Source organism: Coregonus lavaretus (genome assembly GCF_964263955.1).
Source record: "Coregonus lavaretus genome assembly, chromosome: 26".
In the NCBI taxonomy this organism is placed as follows: domain Eukaryota; kingdom Metazoa; phylum Chordata; class Actinopteri; order Salmoniformes; family Salmonidae; genus Coregonus; species Coregonus lavaretus.
The window spans coordinates 11154961-11173840 of NC_140013.1; the positions used below are offsets into that span (position 1 = coordinate 11154961).

Here is an 18880-nt window from a genome sequence, read left to right on the forward strand (position 1 = left end):
TTCGTAAATTCAATCTAGAGTGTGCTATGGGCGTTCTTAAATTCAGAGCGTTTGGCTCTCGGAGCGTTCAGAGCGCACACGCTCTGGCCGAGGAGTAGGGTTGATCCGAGCGTTCTGACCACACAACGGCAGTCAAGCACCCACGCTAACGTTGGCTAGCTACTTCCAGACACAAATGAGAGAACACACTCTGACCATTTCACTCGCCCTAGCAGAGCTGGTTAGACTGTTTTCATGTTATCCAGATCGTTGGTGACTGTAACTGTGCTGCTGGCAACAATTTAATTACTATTTTTTGCCGACGTTTACTGACACCGGCCATATTCAACTGGTGTTGAGCGTTCGTAAATGAATCAGTTATTCTGCGCTCTGGCACACTCAGACGAGAGTGCTCTGAAATCGGAGTAGATAGCCAGAGCGAATTTACGAACGCACCCGTAGCTAAGGACAGGTGCTCTTTTCCCCGCCCACGGAATAATGAACAAGGCCACGTTCAGTTGCCAAACGTTTTCGAATGTGAATAGTCAACGTGATTCCTCAACCTGGTTTCAGAGCATTCCGTACGTAAATCCTATACACATTTGTTACGTTTAGTATGGTATGTATTAATTTGTGGATATCACCAATCATTTCGTATGATATGTTACGTATTACAATTCATATTATATGTTATGAATTTGCAAAAAGTACAATATGTTACGAATTAGCAAAACGTATGATTTGTTACAAATTCTAATTAGTTGTGGCTAACGTTAGCTAACTGGCTAATGTTGATTTGGGTTAAAGTGTTAAGGTTAGGGGAAGGGTTAGCTAACATGCTAAGTAGTTGCAAAGTAGTCATACTAATTTGAGTATCCGCGATTGACATTTACTATGTTACGTCTAGAGACCAGGCTGGATTCCTTATGACCTAGAGAAGATTATTTGTTCATATTTCTATCTGAATGTCCCAACCGGTTCCATCCTGCTGAGGCGCCCAAAGCGTCCTGATGGGCGTGACTTCAGGTTTAACTTTTTCAAAAGGTTCCTCATCTGTGTTCTTTTGCGTGACATTCAGACGTATCAGATATTTACTTAGCCATTGTTAGGCCTACGGATTCGTTCAATTTAATCACTCATTGAGTTATTTTGTTGTTGTAGTAGACTAACACAGATACTGTACCTGAATACAGGTAGTCTACATGACATTCTCCCATTAGTGAATCAATTTTATTTAGATACCACAAGATGGCACCATTACCCTTCTGCAATAAGCTTGATAGCCAGTGGTGCATGGTAAGTCACCCCACTAGAGCGCAGGCAAGAGCAAGAATAAGTACGATAAATACATTATTTGGGATAAAAACATGTCACAAGTCAACTATAAAAGGGTGTGTGCTTGCTTCAGGCATCATAAGTATGTGAAATAACATTGTTCATGCTTTCCAGTGTTTGGTGATTGGAAAGGTGAGCGGACAATGCCAGCTGCAAGCATCCTCTAGTAGGTACAGTGTCATATTACAGTTATGTTAAAAAATATGCTGTTTAGGAGTGTGTGAATGGGGGTGTGCAGTTATGAGTCAAAGTCCAGTGCTTACAGCGAGGACAAACTAACCGACATGAGTCAAGAAGTCAGTAGGCTGCAAACAGGGCTTATTTCATGCTGCAACCCTGGGTATAACCTATAACCAAATGGCTTAGTGCATCAGTAATAATAATAATTATCATATCTACTACAGGCAGCAGTTTAGAATGAAGGCAGGGCTTTTGAGCCCAGGGGGATGGAGGAGGAAGAAGAAGAAGAAGAAGACAACAACGACGACGACTTTATTGATCTATTTTCCTTACAGTCTACGGAAATGAAAGACAGACACACTCAAAGGTTGGAGCAGAGGACAGCCACAGTGGTGCGCCTGCACAGTTTTAGGTGCCTTGCTCAAGGGCACAACGGCAGGAGATGGCATTTAGGACACTGATGCCAGTAACCCTCCCGTTGCTGGCCCACTCTCGACCATATTTCTTCCCGTCGGACATTGGATTTGAATCTGCAACCCTCTAGTTCAGGGCTCTCCAACCCTGTTCCTGGAGAGCCTCTGTCCTGTAGGTTTTTGCTCCAACCCTAATCTAGCGCACCTGATTCAAATAATTAGCTGGTTGATAAGATAAATCAGGTTAGTAACACCTGGGGTTGGAGCGAAAACCTACAGGAGGGTAGCTCTCCAGGAACAGGGTTGGAAACCCCTGCTCTAGTTGCTGGCCCACCTCTCTATTAACCACTAGGCGTGTGTTACATTAAACTAAATCATTGTCATTACAGTATGACAGTTGTGTATGTTTATGAATAACCTTAACATGACCAAATATTCTCCTCTGCTGTGTTAATGATTTAGGCTTGCTGGATATAAATAACCAATGAAAATAGAAAGTAAATCCAGGGTGAAGCACTAGGCCCCTCAAATTCAAATCTGGACCATAATTCCAGTTCCACTGCTTTTTTTCATTATTCTCCTCTAATCAGGGACTGATTTAGACCTGGGACACCAGGTGGATGCAATTAATTATCAGGTAGCGCAGAAAACCAGCAGGCTCCAGACCTCATAGGGTAAGATTTGAATACCCCATGCACTAGGCCAGGGGTGAGCAAACTCTTTGGCTCGAGGGCCACAACGAAATTCAACAAGAGGGAGGCACAGATTTTTTTTAAAAACCTATTTGTTTGTCAAGATCAATTTGCATGCAAGAAAAAGTCTACCACTACCCCGGCCACCAGCTCTGCACCCTCTGCTGCAACTTGCCTATGCCCCCCCCCCCCCCCCCCCCCCCCCCTCCCCCCACACACAAAAATTCATACAGCTGATGTTCTGAAAGAGCTGCAAAATCTGGACCCCTACAAATCATCTGGGCTAGACAATCTGGACCCTTTCTTTCTAAAAATAGCCGCCAAAATTGTCGCAACCCCTATTACTAGCCTGTTCAACCTCTCTTTCATAACGTCTGAGATCCCCAGAGATTGGAAAGCTGCCGCGGTCATCCCCCTCTTCAAAGGGGGTGACACTCTAGATCCAAACTGTTACAGACCTATATCCATCCTGCCCTGCCTTTCGAAAGTTTTTGAAAGCCAAGTTAACAAACAGATCACCGACCATTTCGAATCCCACCGTACCTTCTCCGCTATGCAATCCGGTTTCTGAGCTGGTCATGGGTGCACCTCAGCCACGCTCAAGGTCCTAAACGATATTATAACCACGATCGATAATAGACAGTACTGTGCAGCCGTCTTCATCGACCTGGCCAAGGCTTTCGACTCTGTCAACCACTGCATTGTTATTGGCAGACTAAATAGCCTTGGTTTCTCAAATGACTGCCTCGCCTGGTTCACCAACTACTTCTCAGATAGAGTTCAATGTGTCAAATCGGAGGGCCTGTTGTCTGGACCTATGGCAGTCTCTATGGGGGTGCCACAGGGTTCAATTCTTGGGCCGACTCTTTTCTCCGTGTTTATCAATGATGTCGCTCTTGGTCCTGGTGACTCTCAGATCCACCTCTACGCAGACGACACCATTTTGTATACATCTGGCCCTTCATTGGACACTGTGTTAACAAACCTCCAAACGAGCTTCAATGCCATACAACACTCCTTCCGTAGCCTCCAACTGCTTTTAAACACTAGTAAAACTAAATCCATGCTCTTCAATCGAACGCTGCTGGCACCCGCCCACCCGACTAGAATCACTACTCTCGACGGGTCTGACCTAGAGTATGTGGACAACTACAAATACCTAGGTGTCTGGTTAGACTGTAAACTCTCCTTCCAGACTCACATTAAGCATCTCCAATCCAAAGTTAAATCTAGAATCGGCTTCCTATTTTGCAACAAAGCCTCCTTCACTCATGCTGCCAAACATGCCCTCGTAAAATGGACTATCCTACCGATCCTTGACTTCGGCGATGTCATTTACAAAATAGCCTCCAACACTCTACTCAGCAAATTGGATGTAGTCTATCATAGTGCCATCCGTTTTGTCACCAAAGCCCCATATACTACCCACCACTGTGACCTGTACGCTCTTGTTGGCTGGTCCTCACTACATATTCGTCGCCAAACCCACTGGCTCCAGGCCATCTATAAATCACTGCTAGGCATATCTCTGCCTTATTTTAGCTCATTGGTCAGCATAGCAACACCCACCCCTAGTATGCGCTCCAGCAGGTATATCTCTACTGGTCATCCCCAAAGCCAACACCTCCTTTGGCCAACATTCCTTCCAGTTCTCTGCTGCCAATGACTGGAACGAACTGCAAAAATCTCTGAACCTGGAGACTCTTATCTCCCTCACTAACTTTAAGCATCAGTTGTCAGAGCACCTTACTGATCACTGCACCTGTACACAGCCCATCTGAAATTAGCCCACTCAACTACCTCATCCCCATATTGTTATTTATTTTGCTCATTTGCACCCCAGTATCTCTATTTGCACATCATCTCTTGCACATATATCATTCCAGTGTTAATACTAATTGTAATTATTTTGCACTATGGCCTATTTATTACCTCCATAACTTTGCTACATTTGCACACACTGTATATATATTTTCTGTGGTATTTTTGACTTTATGTTTTGTTATATGTTACTCTGTGTTGTTGTTTTTATCGCACTGCTTTGCTTTATCTTGGCCAGGTCGCAGTTGTAAATGAGAACTTGTTCTCAACTGGCTTACCTGGTTAAATAAAGGTGAAGAAAAAACAAACAAAAACGCAAGCCATCATGTAGGTTCATAGAGATAGATATAGGACTCATCTTTGTATCTATGCCATTATAGCGTCTGTGACAGAATGGGTGGCGCCATAGAGGCAATCTCCATTTAGAAGTAGTCAATTTTCTTCATTCTTTGATTGGCTGATCACCAGAAGAGATCAGCAAATGAAGTTGAAAGTCCGACCCAGTCGACAACATTAGAATGATGGCTCTTCCCATGCTAATACGGCCTTGACCTTTTGGCCGCTAGAGGACTTTATCATTCCCTATGTGTAGGCTAAATAATTTATAAATAGTGGTGACCATGATGGTGAGTCATTGTACTTTCCCCAGAATACTGAATCACTAACATTTATGGCTAATTCTTGTCACACAATTCAGAAAGTGTAGAACTTCCTCATGGACAGAATTTTACAGAGCTAAACTCAATTAAATATGTATCACATTGCTCGGCGCACAACTGTTTCCCTGGCCTGTATAGGGTGTGGCACTAGGACCCATAGCCGAGTTCTCCACCAGTGCACTACTATTGCCAATGATAGCGCACTTCTTTCACTCACTAGGTCCACCGTCTGCACGTGTCTGTCATCGGAAGTGGATATGGCAGCGAACCGGGTCGGGAGAAGATGTAACAACAAAGTCCATTCCCCGAGTAGGGGTCCAGGTAGGGACCCGGGGCTTAGCTTGCAGAAGAGGCAAGCACGGGTCACGGTAAAGTACAACAGAAAGGAGCTCCAAAGGCGCTTGGATGTGGAGAAGTGGATTGACTGTAGTCTGGACGAGCTCTATTTGGGCAGGGTGAGTCCCATCAATTTGAAATGAAACGGATCTCTAATGATAGGCTACGCAATACGTATACAGTCACATACCAATGCGAAACGTTTATTTGATTTATTGTAAGAATACAAAAAGTGTTTTACGTAATAACAATTATTCATTGTAGCATAAGTGTTCACTGAATGACATTAAGCGACTTTGGCAGCAGCTCCGGTGTACGCAATCCACTGTAGCGTGGTACATCACTCTTCAGTGGGAGTTGATCGCTATAATGAATATATCGGTTTGGCGCATTTGGGAACATAATAGTCATTTTATGTGAGCGGTTACGCAGCAATTTCGAATATTCAGTCTCCTCAAGATATGTAAATACAACTATTCCCAAAATGTGACTAAGTCTGTTTTTCAGAGATCGTACTGCCTAGTGTCGCTTACCATCTGGGATGTGGCTACGACGTTAATCAATTTTACATGGGTGGGGGGGGTTGCCTGCCTTGTCTCTCCTTGCGCTCTGTCTGTTTAACATTCGATTAATCAAGGATGTGTAGATAGATGCCTTCTAGTCGTAGGGTCAAATGACTGTCTAGTCAAAACACTGCCTGGTCAAAACACTGCCTGGTCAAAACACTGCCTGTAATATTGGTACATTCATGGTCTCATCAAATCCAGATTGATAGTATTGTGAATATTTTTTCTTATCAGACACTATTGACTGGACACTTGTCCTTTAGCTAATAATAATAATAAAAGCAAACATTTCTCTGTAGCCAGAAGAAGAGAGGATTATAATAAACTACAAAGCCATTAGCAAGTTGAACAGGTTTATTCTGCTCTAAGAAGAACACCAGCCGAGGTGTTTTACACCTGCCTGGCATGCTTCCTCATATTAGCAAAGCGTGGAAAGACACAGACTTGGCGTCCAAGGGAAAATACAAAAGTAGATATGGTATATTCCCTTCATGTTGTTCCCTTCCTGTTGTATGTAAGGGGATGGACGGTCAGTATACTCCCTGTGAGTGGGGAAATACTGTCTCACTGCCAGGGGTGACATGGAAAAGATCAGAGGTCCAATTGAAAGTGCTCCCAGAAACATAACTGGTCTGTGGCTGGCTGGCCAGGTCGCTTGGCGCTTGTTGCTTTACATGGACAGCCTTGAGGGTTTATGGGCTTCTGGCTGACAAAACAGGAGGACCTGGTGTAGTGTGTGGCATCACCAGCGAGGGCAGGGGCACCAGTGGATGTTGGTAGGCATTGGGTCAAGGCACTGCATGGTGGAGGCTGTGTGAGAAGGCAGGGTTGGGGAGGATGGTTGATGTAGGGATGGGGTTGGTGCTATGGTACAGTTTTTCGGATTATTCCATACCAATAATCTCTCCATCAGACACAACCATCTCCTGCTCAGAATGTATTTAACTATAGCACTATAGAAATTGGATGCCCAGTGTTGAATTCTGTTTGTATGATACGTTGAGACCTATTTGAGTCTACAGCCTTCTGGGTGGGTCTCTTTTTCTGCAGAGCAATTAGCAATCTGTTCTTCAGCATCTGCTTTCGACATCCAATTTATAACATAGTAATAAAACATGGTAGTAAAAACTCAATGTGTTTACTGCAAAGACCACCACCTGACAGATGCTACCCAATGACAGAGGAGTAAAAGCAGTGCTGTCACAGGGGGATACCTCTGTAGTGACCATTATACAACCACAGGGGAGACAATGACAGCAAAAACAGCATCAGTGAGCTGTCATATTTTTTTTATAGGGTCTCTCTGCATCCACTTAAAGAATAGAGAATATAGAAATATTGCATTAGATCCTATTTAGTGTTCATGACAATTTGACCTACTGTACCATTCTGTTTCTTGTGGATGGATACAGTAAACACATTCCCTGTCTTGCTTTCTCATAAACACACACACATGGCCACAGCTTTATATCTATGTTAATGAGTTAATTGCTGTGCTGATAGTGGAACAGGCATGTGTAATGACTGTAATCAGATCTCCCCAATACTCATTTCCTGCTAGACCAAAGCCCACCCTGGCTGCCCCTGCAACGTGAAAACCCCCTGACCAGGCCTGAATGGACGCTAACTATCCCAGTTATTGATTGATGACATCTTTGTCTCCTGGGATGATTCTTATGAATGGGAGGATGGGGGTTTGGGGGAAGTGAAGGTCCCATATGTCACCAAAGAGCACAAAGAGAATACTCCCCCCATCACGAGCCTGTTGTTGAAGCTCGAAATATTGACTGTAGTGCATCGCTTGGCCCATTTATCAAAGGTCATTAGTCTTCTATTAGCGCTCTATCAACGCTCAATCGGAGGCCCAGCTTAAGACCCCGCAGTGTTCTGCTATCTGCGTGATTGTCTGCCAGGCTCGGGGTCTTTTCACTTTTAATCCCATGTCCCACCACTACACCCAGCCATTATAACCATTCTATTGCGTCGTCACTGCCCACTAAGCGACACAGATGTGACAGCCAGTTGTTATGCAATTTACCACTGCAAACTGGGAGAGAAAAACTTTGGAGAACTAAGGTTTTTAGAGTGCAATTGTTTATTTTTGTAGCAACAATCAATATCTAATGGGTGTGAAATATGTATTGCAACTGATCTATAACAGCTGTTTCCCCAACCTAATGCAATTTGTCGAAGACGTGGAAATTAATCTCATAATACTCATAAAATATATAAATCGCACAAATAACATGACATAATTGCGTTTATCTTGAACCAGAACACCTGCCCCACAATTTAGTGATGAATGAATACCTAATGGAAATGCATTTTAATGTGCACGCTTATGTAGATGAGAGAAACAGCCATCAATCTCCTGATGAACAGGCCCATTTCCTGGTGTACAGTCGTGGTCAAAAGTTTTGAGAATGACACAAGGATTGGTCTTCACAAAGTTTGCTGCTTCAGTGTTTTTAGATATTTTTGTCAGATGGTATACTGCTATGGTATACTGAAGTATAATTTCAAGCATTCCATAAGTGTCAAAGGCTTTTAGTGACAATTACATTAAGTTTATGCAAAGAGTCAATATTTGCAGTGTTGACCCTTCTTTTCAAGACCTCTGCAATCCGCCCTGGCATGCTGTCAATTAACTTCTGGGCCACATCCTGACTGATGGCAACCCATTCTTGCATAATCAATGCTTGGAGTTTGTCAGAATTTGTGGGGTTTTGAGGATTCAACTTCTCAATGGGATTAAGGTCTGGGGAGTTTCCTGGCCATGGACCCAACATTTCAATGTTTTGTTCCCTAAGCCACTTAGTTATCACTTTTGCCTTATGGCAAGGTGCTCCATCATGCTGGAAAAGGCATTGTTCATCACCAAACTGTTCTTGGATGGTTGGGAGAAGTTGTTCTCGGAGGATGTGTTGGTACCATTCTTTATTCATGGCTGTGTTCTTAGGCAAAATTGTGAGTGAGCCCACTCCCTTGGCTGAGAAGCAACCCCACATATGAATGGTCTCAGGATGCTTTACTGTTGGCATAACACAGGACTGATGGTAGCGCTCACCTTGTCTTCTCCGGACAAGCTTTTTTCCGGATGCCCCAAACAATCGGAAAGGGGATTCATCAGAGAAAATGACTTTACCCCAGTCCTCAGCAGTCCAATCCCTGTACCTTTTGCAGAATATCAGTCTGTCCCTGATGTTTTTCCTGGAGAGAAGTGGCTTCCTCGCTGCCCTTCTTGACACCAGGCAATCCTCCAAAAGTCTTTGCCTCACTGTGCGTGCAGATGCACTCACACCTGCCTGCTGCCATTCCTGAGCAAGCTCTGCACTGGTGGTGCCCCGATCCCGCAGCTGAATCAACTTTAGGAGACGGTCCTGACGCTTGCTGGACTTTCTTGGGCGCCCTGATGCCTTCTTCACAACAATTGAACCTCTCTCCTTGAAGTTCTTGATGATCCGATAAATGGTTGATTTAGGTGCAATCTTACTAGCAGCAATATCCTTGCCTGTGAAGCCCTATTTGTGCAAAGCAATGATGACGGCACGTGTTTCCTTGCAGGTAACCATGGTTAACAGAGGAAGAACAATGATTTCAAGCACCACCCTCCTTTTTAAAGCTTCCAGTCTGTTATTCTAACTCATTCAGCATGACAGAGTGATCTCCAGCCTTGTCCTCGTCAACACTCTCACCTGTGTTAACGAGAGAATCACTGACATGATGTCAGCTGGTCCTTTTGTGGCAGGGCTAAAATGCAGTGGAAATGTTTTTTGGGGATTAAGTTCATTTTCATGGCAAAGCGGGACTTTGCAATTAATTGCAATTAATCTGATCACTCTTCATAACATTCTGGAGTATATGCAAATTGCCATCATAAAAACTGAGGCAGCAGACTTTGAACATTTCTATTTGTGTCATTCTCAAAACTTTTGACCACGACTGTAGAGAGAACCTCTATTGGAAATGTCGCTGTGCCGATCATATGTCTGTATCATTATGGTTTATACTTTGATATAAAGTCAATAACCACAATTTCACTGACAGCACTAAACCCTTATTACATTCTTGACAATGAGACATTTTGGTAGTGTTCTGACCAGATGTGCTAATAATATTGTAATTAATACTAGATCAGGTGTCAAACTCATTCCATGGGCTGAGTGTCTGCGGGTTTTCACTCCTCCCTTTATACTTGATTGATGAATTAAGGTCACTGATTAGTAAGGAACTCCCCTCACCTGGCTGTCTAGGTCTTCATTGAAATGAAAAACCAAAAACCAGCTGACACTCGGCCCTCCATGGAATAAGTTTGACACCCCTGTACTAGATTAATATTATGTGTATGTGCTGTAGCAGTAAGTAACTGTGGGAATGCATCTGGTGAAAACTAGTGATGATGATGTTTAGAGTAGTAATGACTTGTTAGGATGTGACAGCAGTGAATGGCCCCCTCTGCCCTGATGGAAAAAGAGAGAGAGATAGAGGTTGACATATTCTGGGCTAGAGAGACAAGGTGTGAGATGGAGTAGGAGAGAAAGGAAATGTCTAATAGCATGTCGTACAGGCGGTAAAGAGGATGTGAATATTACAGAGAGTGGGAGAGGAGTGGGACAGACCAAGAGAGACAGATCATGAATCTGGAAATGACATGTTCATGTAGTATATTAGGGGTAGATAGATACTGTAGTTGTTCTGCATTTAGCAGTTTGCCTGTTGCAGGATATGAAATGGAAGGGGGAAGGAATGGTGATATGGGAAAAATACTTGAGTAAAGCTAGATAAGCATCTGTCAATACTGCAGGCTCTAAAGTAAATACAACAGCTGAGGGTTATAACATGGGTCTACACAAACCGACCCACAAAAATGACTTTAATGATAAGAAATTATAATATTTTGTGTAGTGGCTCATTATCAGTGAAATGTATTGAGGCTGAATGTTTCATGTGTATATTGATTGATATTTTATTAATGATTACCTTCCACCTCAATGGGTTATGGCAATAATGGACATTCATGTACATTTAAAGAGTGTTCGCTTCCCTTGTAAATGATTTTACTTTCCGTTAGTCTTCAGTTTAACCTGGCATGGTATTTTGACCCAAATTTATTTTGTCACCAGTGTGAGACAGGCCACTTACTGTATCAGGGTGTTGGCTATGGAAAACATGACACAGGTGCACAGCTGGACACAGTGACACAGGGACCAGTGGACAACCACCCAGAGTATCCAAGCAAACAAAAACCACATTACCCTCAACCCACTGGCCTGGAAGTGATGTGGACTAAATTGCTGCCTTGGAGCCATCTACTGATGCTAAACTAGGTGGAAGGACTCGTTCCCTTTCTCTTCTCTCTCTCTCTCTCTCTCTCTCTCTCTCTCTCTCTCTCTCTCTCTCTCTCTCTCTCTCTCTCTCTCTCTCTCTCTCTCTCTCTCTCTCTCTCTCTCTCTCTCGGTCTCGGTCTCTGGGTTGCCCTCTCGCTCTCTGCTACAGAGGAGTGAGGGCCCAGCCGTACTCATTACAAACTGCCACCTAGATCTGGTATTGTTGCTGGTGCTACATTCTCTAAAACAACAATCACTCACCTTCATTTTCTGCTAAAACACACAGTCAACACACAGTGCAGGCTAAACTAGAACCACAGATGAAAGGGGATTCGTTAAAAGTATTGTTGCTAGAAATCAAGGACTGCTAGAAATACTGGGGTGGGCTATATCATCTGATCATCGCTAATGTAGGCTACATGAATCAGCTAGCTAGTTAGCTAGGCTATGCTGTCAAAACAAGCTAACTAGTCTTTGCTTGTAACCTACTACTGGCGGTATTCATTTAAAACTCGTACATGCAGGACGAGTGGCAGAAGGGCAGGGAGGGGACTTTTTTTCAAGATTCATACGTTTATGAGAAATGATCTACTTTGATGGGTAATTCGTTGCATTTAAAGTTACAAGAAAGAAAAGAGACAAAAAATGTAATAAGGTATTTTTATTTTTACGCCACCAATCAAAAGGGCATTTTTTTCATAGTAGGGTTCTATCTGTGCACCTTTCTGCTCACCTTTACTATTAGCCTCCTGCACAAGTAAGATAGGACTCAAGACCATAAAGAAGTATAGGACACATTAGCCCACCCGACATCACACATCCCCTCACTGAACATTCTAATGTGATCTAAGCATAATGTGCAATCCAGACTTGGACAATGAAAGCAGTTGAATCCCGATAAAAGCATTGCATCAGCCTAAAGTGACTAACTCACCCTGACAGGCCTGTGTCATCATGTTTGTCCCACGATGGAGGCTGTGTTTACTCAACACTGCAAGGAATGCTCACTGAGCCTCACTGAGCCTCATTAACCTGATATACACAATAATGTGTAGTTTCATTACAAATATATATTACAATACCGTGTATTACACACATTGTTGTGTCTGTGTGGTACGTGTATGAGAGTGTTTGTGCTTGCTCGCGTGGCTGTGTTTTTATATGCCTGTGTGTGGGCAGTATGAGACTGTATTTCATTGGCATTTGGAGTTGAAAGAAAGGTCTGGGTAGGAAGAGACTGCTTGGATCTGCCTAGACGGACCTTTACACTACCGGCACCCAAAGACAGACCCAACGGGGCTGGTTAACCTTACTGCTGAACTCTGTATGGCCTGTTGCATGAGTGTCACTAGTCAACATGTCACACACACATGCACTCACTCACGCCCATGCTGTCTTTGTTGTGTACTGTGGTTGATGTTTGGGTTAGGTTCTGACGACAGCCTCCCATCTAGTCTACAGTGTTATTTGCAGTAGTCTTCATACATTTCCATATTTTGTTATTCAAAGAATCTCTGCCTTACCAAAAAGGGCAATAAGAAAATGACCAGGGTTCATTTTTGGCTCACTATGTTGATAGCATCACATCATGAATAATTCCCTTTGAATGTGCTGTTTGTGCCAATGAGCAGACTTGCCTCAAGGGACAAATAAATAAGGTGGAATCTCATGAGACTCTTGGTAAGTGTTTGGCCAGAAGCCATTGTGGAATACTTTCCTGTTCAGGATGAACGAAGTAGTTTGGGAATGGGGGTGTGACGACATTTTATACTGAACAAAAATATAAATGCAAAGTGTTTCATGAACTGAAATAAAAGATCCCAGAAATGTTCCATACGCACAAAAAGCGTATTTCTCTACAAATGTGTTTACATCCCTGTTAGTGAGCATTTCTCCTTTGCCAAGATAATTCATCCACCTGACAGGTGTGGCATATCAAGATGCTGATTAAACAGCATGATCATTACACAGGTGCACCATGTGCTGGCGACAAAAGGCCACTCTAAAATGTGCAGTTTTGTAACACAACACAATGCCACAGATGTCTCATGTCTTGAGGGAGCGTGCAATTGGCATGCTGACTGCAGGAATGTCCTCCAGAGCATTGAATGTTCACTTCTCTACCATAAGCCCCCTCCAACGTCGTTTTAGAGAATTTGGCAGTATGTTCAACTGGGCTCACAACCGCAGACCATGTGTAACCACGCCAGCCCAGGACCTCCACATCTGGCTTCACCTGCGGGATCGTCTGAGACCAGCCACCCGGACAGCTGATGAAACTGTGGGTTTGCACAACCAAATAATTTCTGCACAAAGTTTCAGAAACCGTCTCAGAAGTTCATCTGCGTGCTCATCGTCCTTACCAGGGTCTTGACCTGACTGCAGTTTGGCGTCGTAAACCGACTTCAATGGCCACTGGCACGCTGGAGAAGTGTGCTCTTTACAGATGAATCACGGTTTCAACTGTACCGGGCAGATGACGTGTATGGCGTCATGTGGGTGAGCGGTTTGCTGACGTCAACGTTGTAAATAGAGTGCCCCGTGGTGGTGGGGTTATGGTATGGGCAGGCATTGCATTTTATCGATGGCAATTTGAATGCACAGAGATTCCGTGACGAGATCCTGAGGCCCATTGTTGTGTCATTCATCTGCTTCCATCACCTCATGTTTCAACATGTTAATGCATGGCCCCATGTCGTAAGGATCTGTACACAATTCCTGGAAACTGAAAATTTTCCAGTTCTTCCATGGCCTGCATACTCACTAGACGTCACCCATTGAGCATGTTTGGGATGCTCTGGATTGATGTGTATGACTGCGTGTTTCAGTTCATGCCAATATCAAGCAACTTCGCACAGCCATTGAAGAGAAGTGGGACAACATTCCTCAGGCCACAATCAACAACCTGATCAACTCTATGTGTAGGAGATGTTGCGCTGCATGAGACAAATGGTGGTCACACCAGATAGTGACTGGTTTTCTGATCCACACCCCTACCTTTTTGTTAAAGGTACTGTATCTGTGACCAACATATGCATATCTGTATTCCCAGTCGTGAAATCCATAGATTAGGGCTTAATGAATTTATTTCAATTGACTGATTTCTTTATATTTACATTTACGTCATTTAGCAGACGCTCTTATCCAGAGCGACTTATAGTTAGTGAATACATATATATATTTTTATATATACTGGCCCCCCGTGGGAATCGAACCCACAACCCTGGCGTTGCAAACGCCATGCTCTATCAACTGAGGTACATCCCTGCCGGCCATTCCCTCCCCTACCCTGGACGACGCTGGGCCAATTGTGCGCCGCCCATGAGTCTCCCGGTCGTGGCCGGCTGCGACAGAGCCTGGATTCGAACCAGGATCTCTAGTGGCACAGTTAGCACTGCGATGCAGTGCCTTAGACCACTGCGCCACTCAGGAGAATGAACTGTAACTCAGTAAAATCTTTGAAAGTGTTGCATGTTGTGTTTTTATATTTTTGTTCAGTGTAGTTAATGATCTGTGAAAATGTCCCAAATGAAGTAAGTGCATAGACTGTTATACAAATAATCTCTGCTTTCCTCTGAGACTTTGGGGGGAGCTGAAGGCACTGTTTGAGTATGACCGAATTTAGGAGGCCGTGAGAAAGCATAATGGATGCGGTCTGTGATGGAGAATGTCTGGCCTTGATGGTGGTGGCTTCCGTCCTTACAGCATACCTAGACTAGTAGCCAGGGTTGTGGTTCGTTCTCTCTCACGCACTCACTCTCACACACACATCCCCACATGCAGTGTTCCTACTGAAACTAAATCCTGAGATTATGGAGGCACTTTGTATGACCGATTCCAACAGCGGCGCAGCCATCTAAACGTTTTTTTTCTTCTCAAATCATCCCTAGGCCTGAACTGCAAGCCCACGCGTCAATCATCATGCATATGATGACTCAACAGCCACCATGGACACTCACACTTACACACACACTGCAATGCTTCAGGGTCTGTGAATATCTCATGGTGTGTTGCACTCTAAAAACACGCACAGCTCTTCCTCTGTGTCATGCAACTCAGAACTCATGGCAAGATCTGATTTGTCCCTTTTCATATAATGGGGTAAATGATAGTTGAATGTTAGGATAATGCCCTGGCCAGAGTGTAGTGGAGGATGCCTACAGATTGGTGAACAGTTTGACTGACTGACGCTCTGTCACCTTGTGTCCCCAGGAGGAGGAGATGCCGGAGGAGGTGAACATTGACGAGCTGTTAGACCTGAAGAGTGATGAGGAGAGAACTCGCAGGCTGCAGGTATACTGTCCTACTCACTAGCAAAATCATCTGAAGACGTTATCATTTGATCAATTAAAAGCTGTGTGAACAAGTTGTGCTGTCTAGATTGTGAGGGTAACATTAATAGCTGTAGATTTGGTTGCTATTTAAATATATTGTTTCAGCAGCAGCCTGGCCAGTTGAACTAAAATCTTATTTGGTCTGGGGATTTTTTCCAGGAAATGTTTCACACCTGCAATAACACAGAGGTAAGTGAGGTAATCTATATAAAAGAGTAATATCTAACAATGTGTTTAAGATTATGTATTGGGTTTTGGGTAGTATTTTATGCCAGAGACTGACTTTACAGAATGATGTCACAGTGAAGGGACCCAATCAGAGAACAGGGTTATGACAATATCATTATTAAGGTTGCAAAACTGTCCTGGATTCCAGATTTTTTCTTATTCCCTCCTGATTTGGGGAATCCTCCAACCTGGGATTTCGGGGAAACCAGGGAATTTATTGAAAGTTCCTGGAATTTTGTAACCCTAGTTATTATGAAGGGACCAATCAGAGAACAGGGTTATGATGATGTCATTATAAAATGACCAATCACCACTGGTCAAGTCTTGAGTTGAGGCACAAGTCATGAAAATTGTGACTTGAGTCCGAGTCAAATCCAAGTCTTAAACTCAAGTACTACAACACTGCCTTCCTCCCTCTCTTTATCACCTCCTCGCTCTTTCTTTCAGCAACAGAAGTAACCACTGATGACTCCACATATAGTAGCTGACAATGCTAGTCTTGTCCCTCACATACCAGGTCCTTCTTTCACACTGTCCCTGTATCCTTTGTGGTCAGCATTACTCAACCTGTCCATTATGTGTTGACAGACCATGTTGACCCCCCCCCCCCCCCCCCCCACCCCCACCCCCACATTGATATCATACACACAAAATGAATGAAGTGATATCTCTGAAACATGTTTCCTTGTTGTTTCACTGTGAATTACTCAACATTACCAACACTGTGTATCACTGTATCCATTCTGAGCATGTTTCGTATGATGACCGACTGCCCTTCTTCCCTGCACACACAGGTTTTCATCAAGGAACTGGTGTTGAAACTCCATGGGCTGCAGAAACAGGAGGACCTCCACAACGATGGCATCGAACAACCCCAGCTACACATCTTCCCCAACCGGCAAAACTCTGCAGACCGAGAGGTGATCTGAAGGCCCTGTTATGTTACCCTTCAACCCCAGAACCCAGCACCCGACTCCCCATTCCCCAGCCCGATGACATGGACCTCATCTGAAAAACATGGAGTCGTGCGGGTCTTTACACTGTGCTCTACACACTGTCAAATACACATTAAACAGCTAGCCAAATCTGACAACTTATTGCAAACATCTTATCTTCTGTCCGCACGCACACACACACAACCACAATGCACAGGCCGTCCCTGCAACATTTGTACCTCTACAATGTCAAATGAATTATGTTTTATTTTTGTTAACTCATAAAGTGTCAGAAATGTGTGAAACATGCTGCTCTCTGTTGGGTCGCTACCGCTACTTGTGTTCTGTTTCCTCTAATTGTTCAACTGTTCTCTCTTTTTTTTTTCAAGTACATTGTATAATGCTTTTATTGGAAAACCCATTAAGGTATCGACTGTTGGTCTGTGTCTTATGTTGTGAGATGCACCTCTGATTCTGTTTAGCTCACAAACCAGAACCAAAGAGTCCAGCAACATACTGTAGATACCAATGTCAGTCTGAAGGTAATAAAGACTCCTACAGAGCTTTCATATACCCAAATGGGTTAGTCAACGGTACCTAGCTACAAGCAGGCCTGCCATATTTTCAAACTGTGCATCCAGTAACATAAGAGACAATAGTTAATGGGGTCAACTGAATATATATTAAAAAGGGGAGTAGTATTGTGTTGTGATATTCCCGATGATTTTAATGACCGTATACATAACGCTACAAAGGATATTTTTTATGAAGACCAAGCAGTATTGCTTGGTAGGTTGTCAACTGCCACTCACAAAGCCTGTTCAGGCTAGTTATTAAGGCTATTTTAAGATAACATTTATGCTGTCAGGAATACCAGGTAATTTATTTCTTACCAAAGTGTTTATATCTATAGATGGAGTGCTGAGGATCTTCAGTCAGCTAAAGGATAGGAACCCAACTGCTTTACTGTGCTCCTATGTGCCACCTCAGGTACACAATGTTTCCTAATGTCGTTTTTCTTACATGATTTTCAACACGTTTGTAAATGTGTAGTTCTCTGTTGGTTGGTTGTATTGATTGTATATTGGTTTAAATACATTTTGAATTCAACGTTTCCAAGAGCAACTTTGAATCATTACCAGTACAGTGTTTTATAGATTAGAGGCTGTATTGACATATTGCTGTAACATAGTGATGGTCCGTGTTTTTTTGTTGAGATATGAGTTGTATGGATAAACGCCGCCCTCTCCTGGCTAAATGTACAGCGCAGTAATTTACAACAACATTACATTTTGGCATGACAGTCTACTCTACACACCTTTGGAAACAGGGTGTTTATTAAATCCCATAGGGGTCAATCCATTTACATCATTGTAAATAGATTACTAGGGTGTGACTGAAGGTAGATAGATAGTAGCCTATATGATGCTAACTGAAGTGGCAGCCCAACGATGCATGTAATATCAGAGACGGGTCAGATTTTTCAAGCACCCATAACTTTATCATAGCAATCCTACAGAATGAACTCTTGCTCAGTCCAATCCAATACTATCTAATCTGACAGACTGTCCTGGTTCATTGGAATAACCTGTAGATGGCAGGAGAACACAAGTCAACATTTCCTTTCTCATTGTATTAACACCAATGAGTCAGCTTCAGGAACGTCTTTAGTAAGATAAAACCAGATATGCTTACAGAGCATTATGTGTACTGTAGTAACATCATGCTACACCTCCTTTTAGCTCAGCATCATGCTACCATCATTAGCCTCAATTTAACAATTTGCTGTGGAATTTTGCATTGCTCAAAAACACTGTGTATGTATACAGTATGCCTGTTTGTTGCTGAAGCTCGTCTGACCACCAGTGACAGACCAACCAGGCTCCTCGTCACCTTCACAGTTGTGTGTGTGTGTGCTGTCCCTTTGATATTTTAAGTAGAAATTGTGCAGCAATATTTCATTTTAAAAGCCTATTATATTAATAAATGTGCCCCTTTAATTAAGACTACATAGATAATTCAATAAATCTGATTTTAAATACGAATAAAGATTTTAACCCACTTAATCCCCAAAT

The 18880-nt window shown here is 43.2% G+C and overlaps 1 protein-coding gene across 1 annotated transcript; it reads left to right on the forward strand.

Moving 5' to 3' along the window:
- Positions 1-5333: 5333 nt before the first annotated feature.
- LOC311102248 (protein phosphatase 1 regulatory subunit 14A-like) lies at positions 5334-17919 on the forward strand. Its single transcript, XM_084143517.1, has 4 exons — positions 5334-5534; positions 15521-15601; positions 15802-15831; positions 16665-17919. Exons 1-4 carry the CDS (start codon positions 5337-5339, stop codon positions 16797-16799), a joined length of 444 nt encoding a protein of 147 aa, XP_083999643.1. The 5' UTR covers positions 5334-5336; the 3' UTR covers positions 16800-17919.
- Positions 17920-18880: the final 961 nt, after the last annotated feature.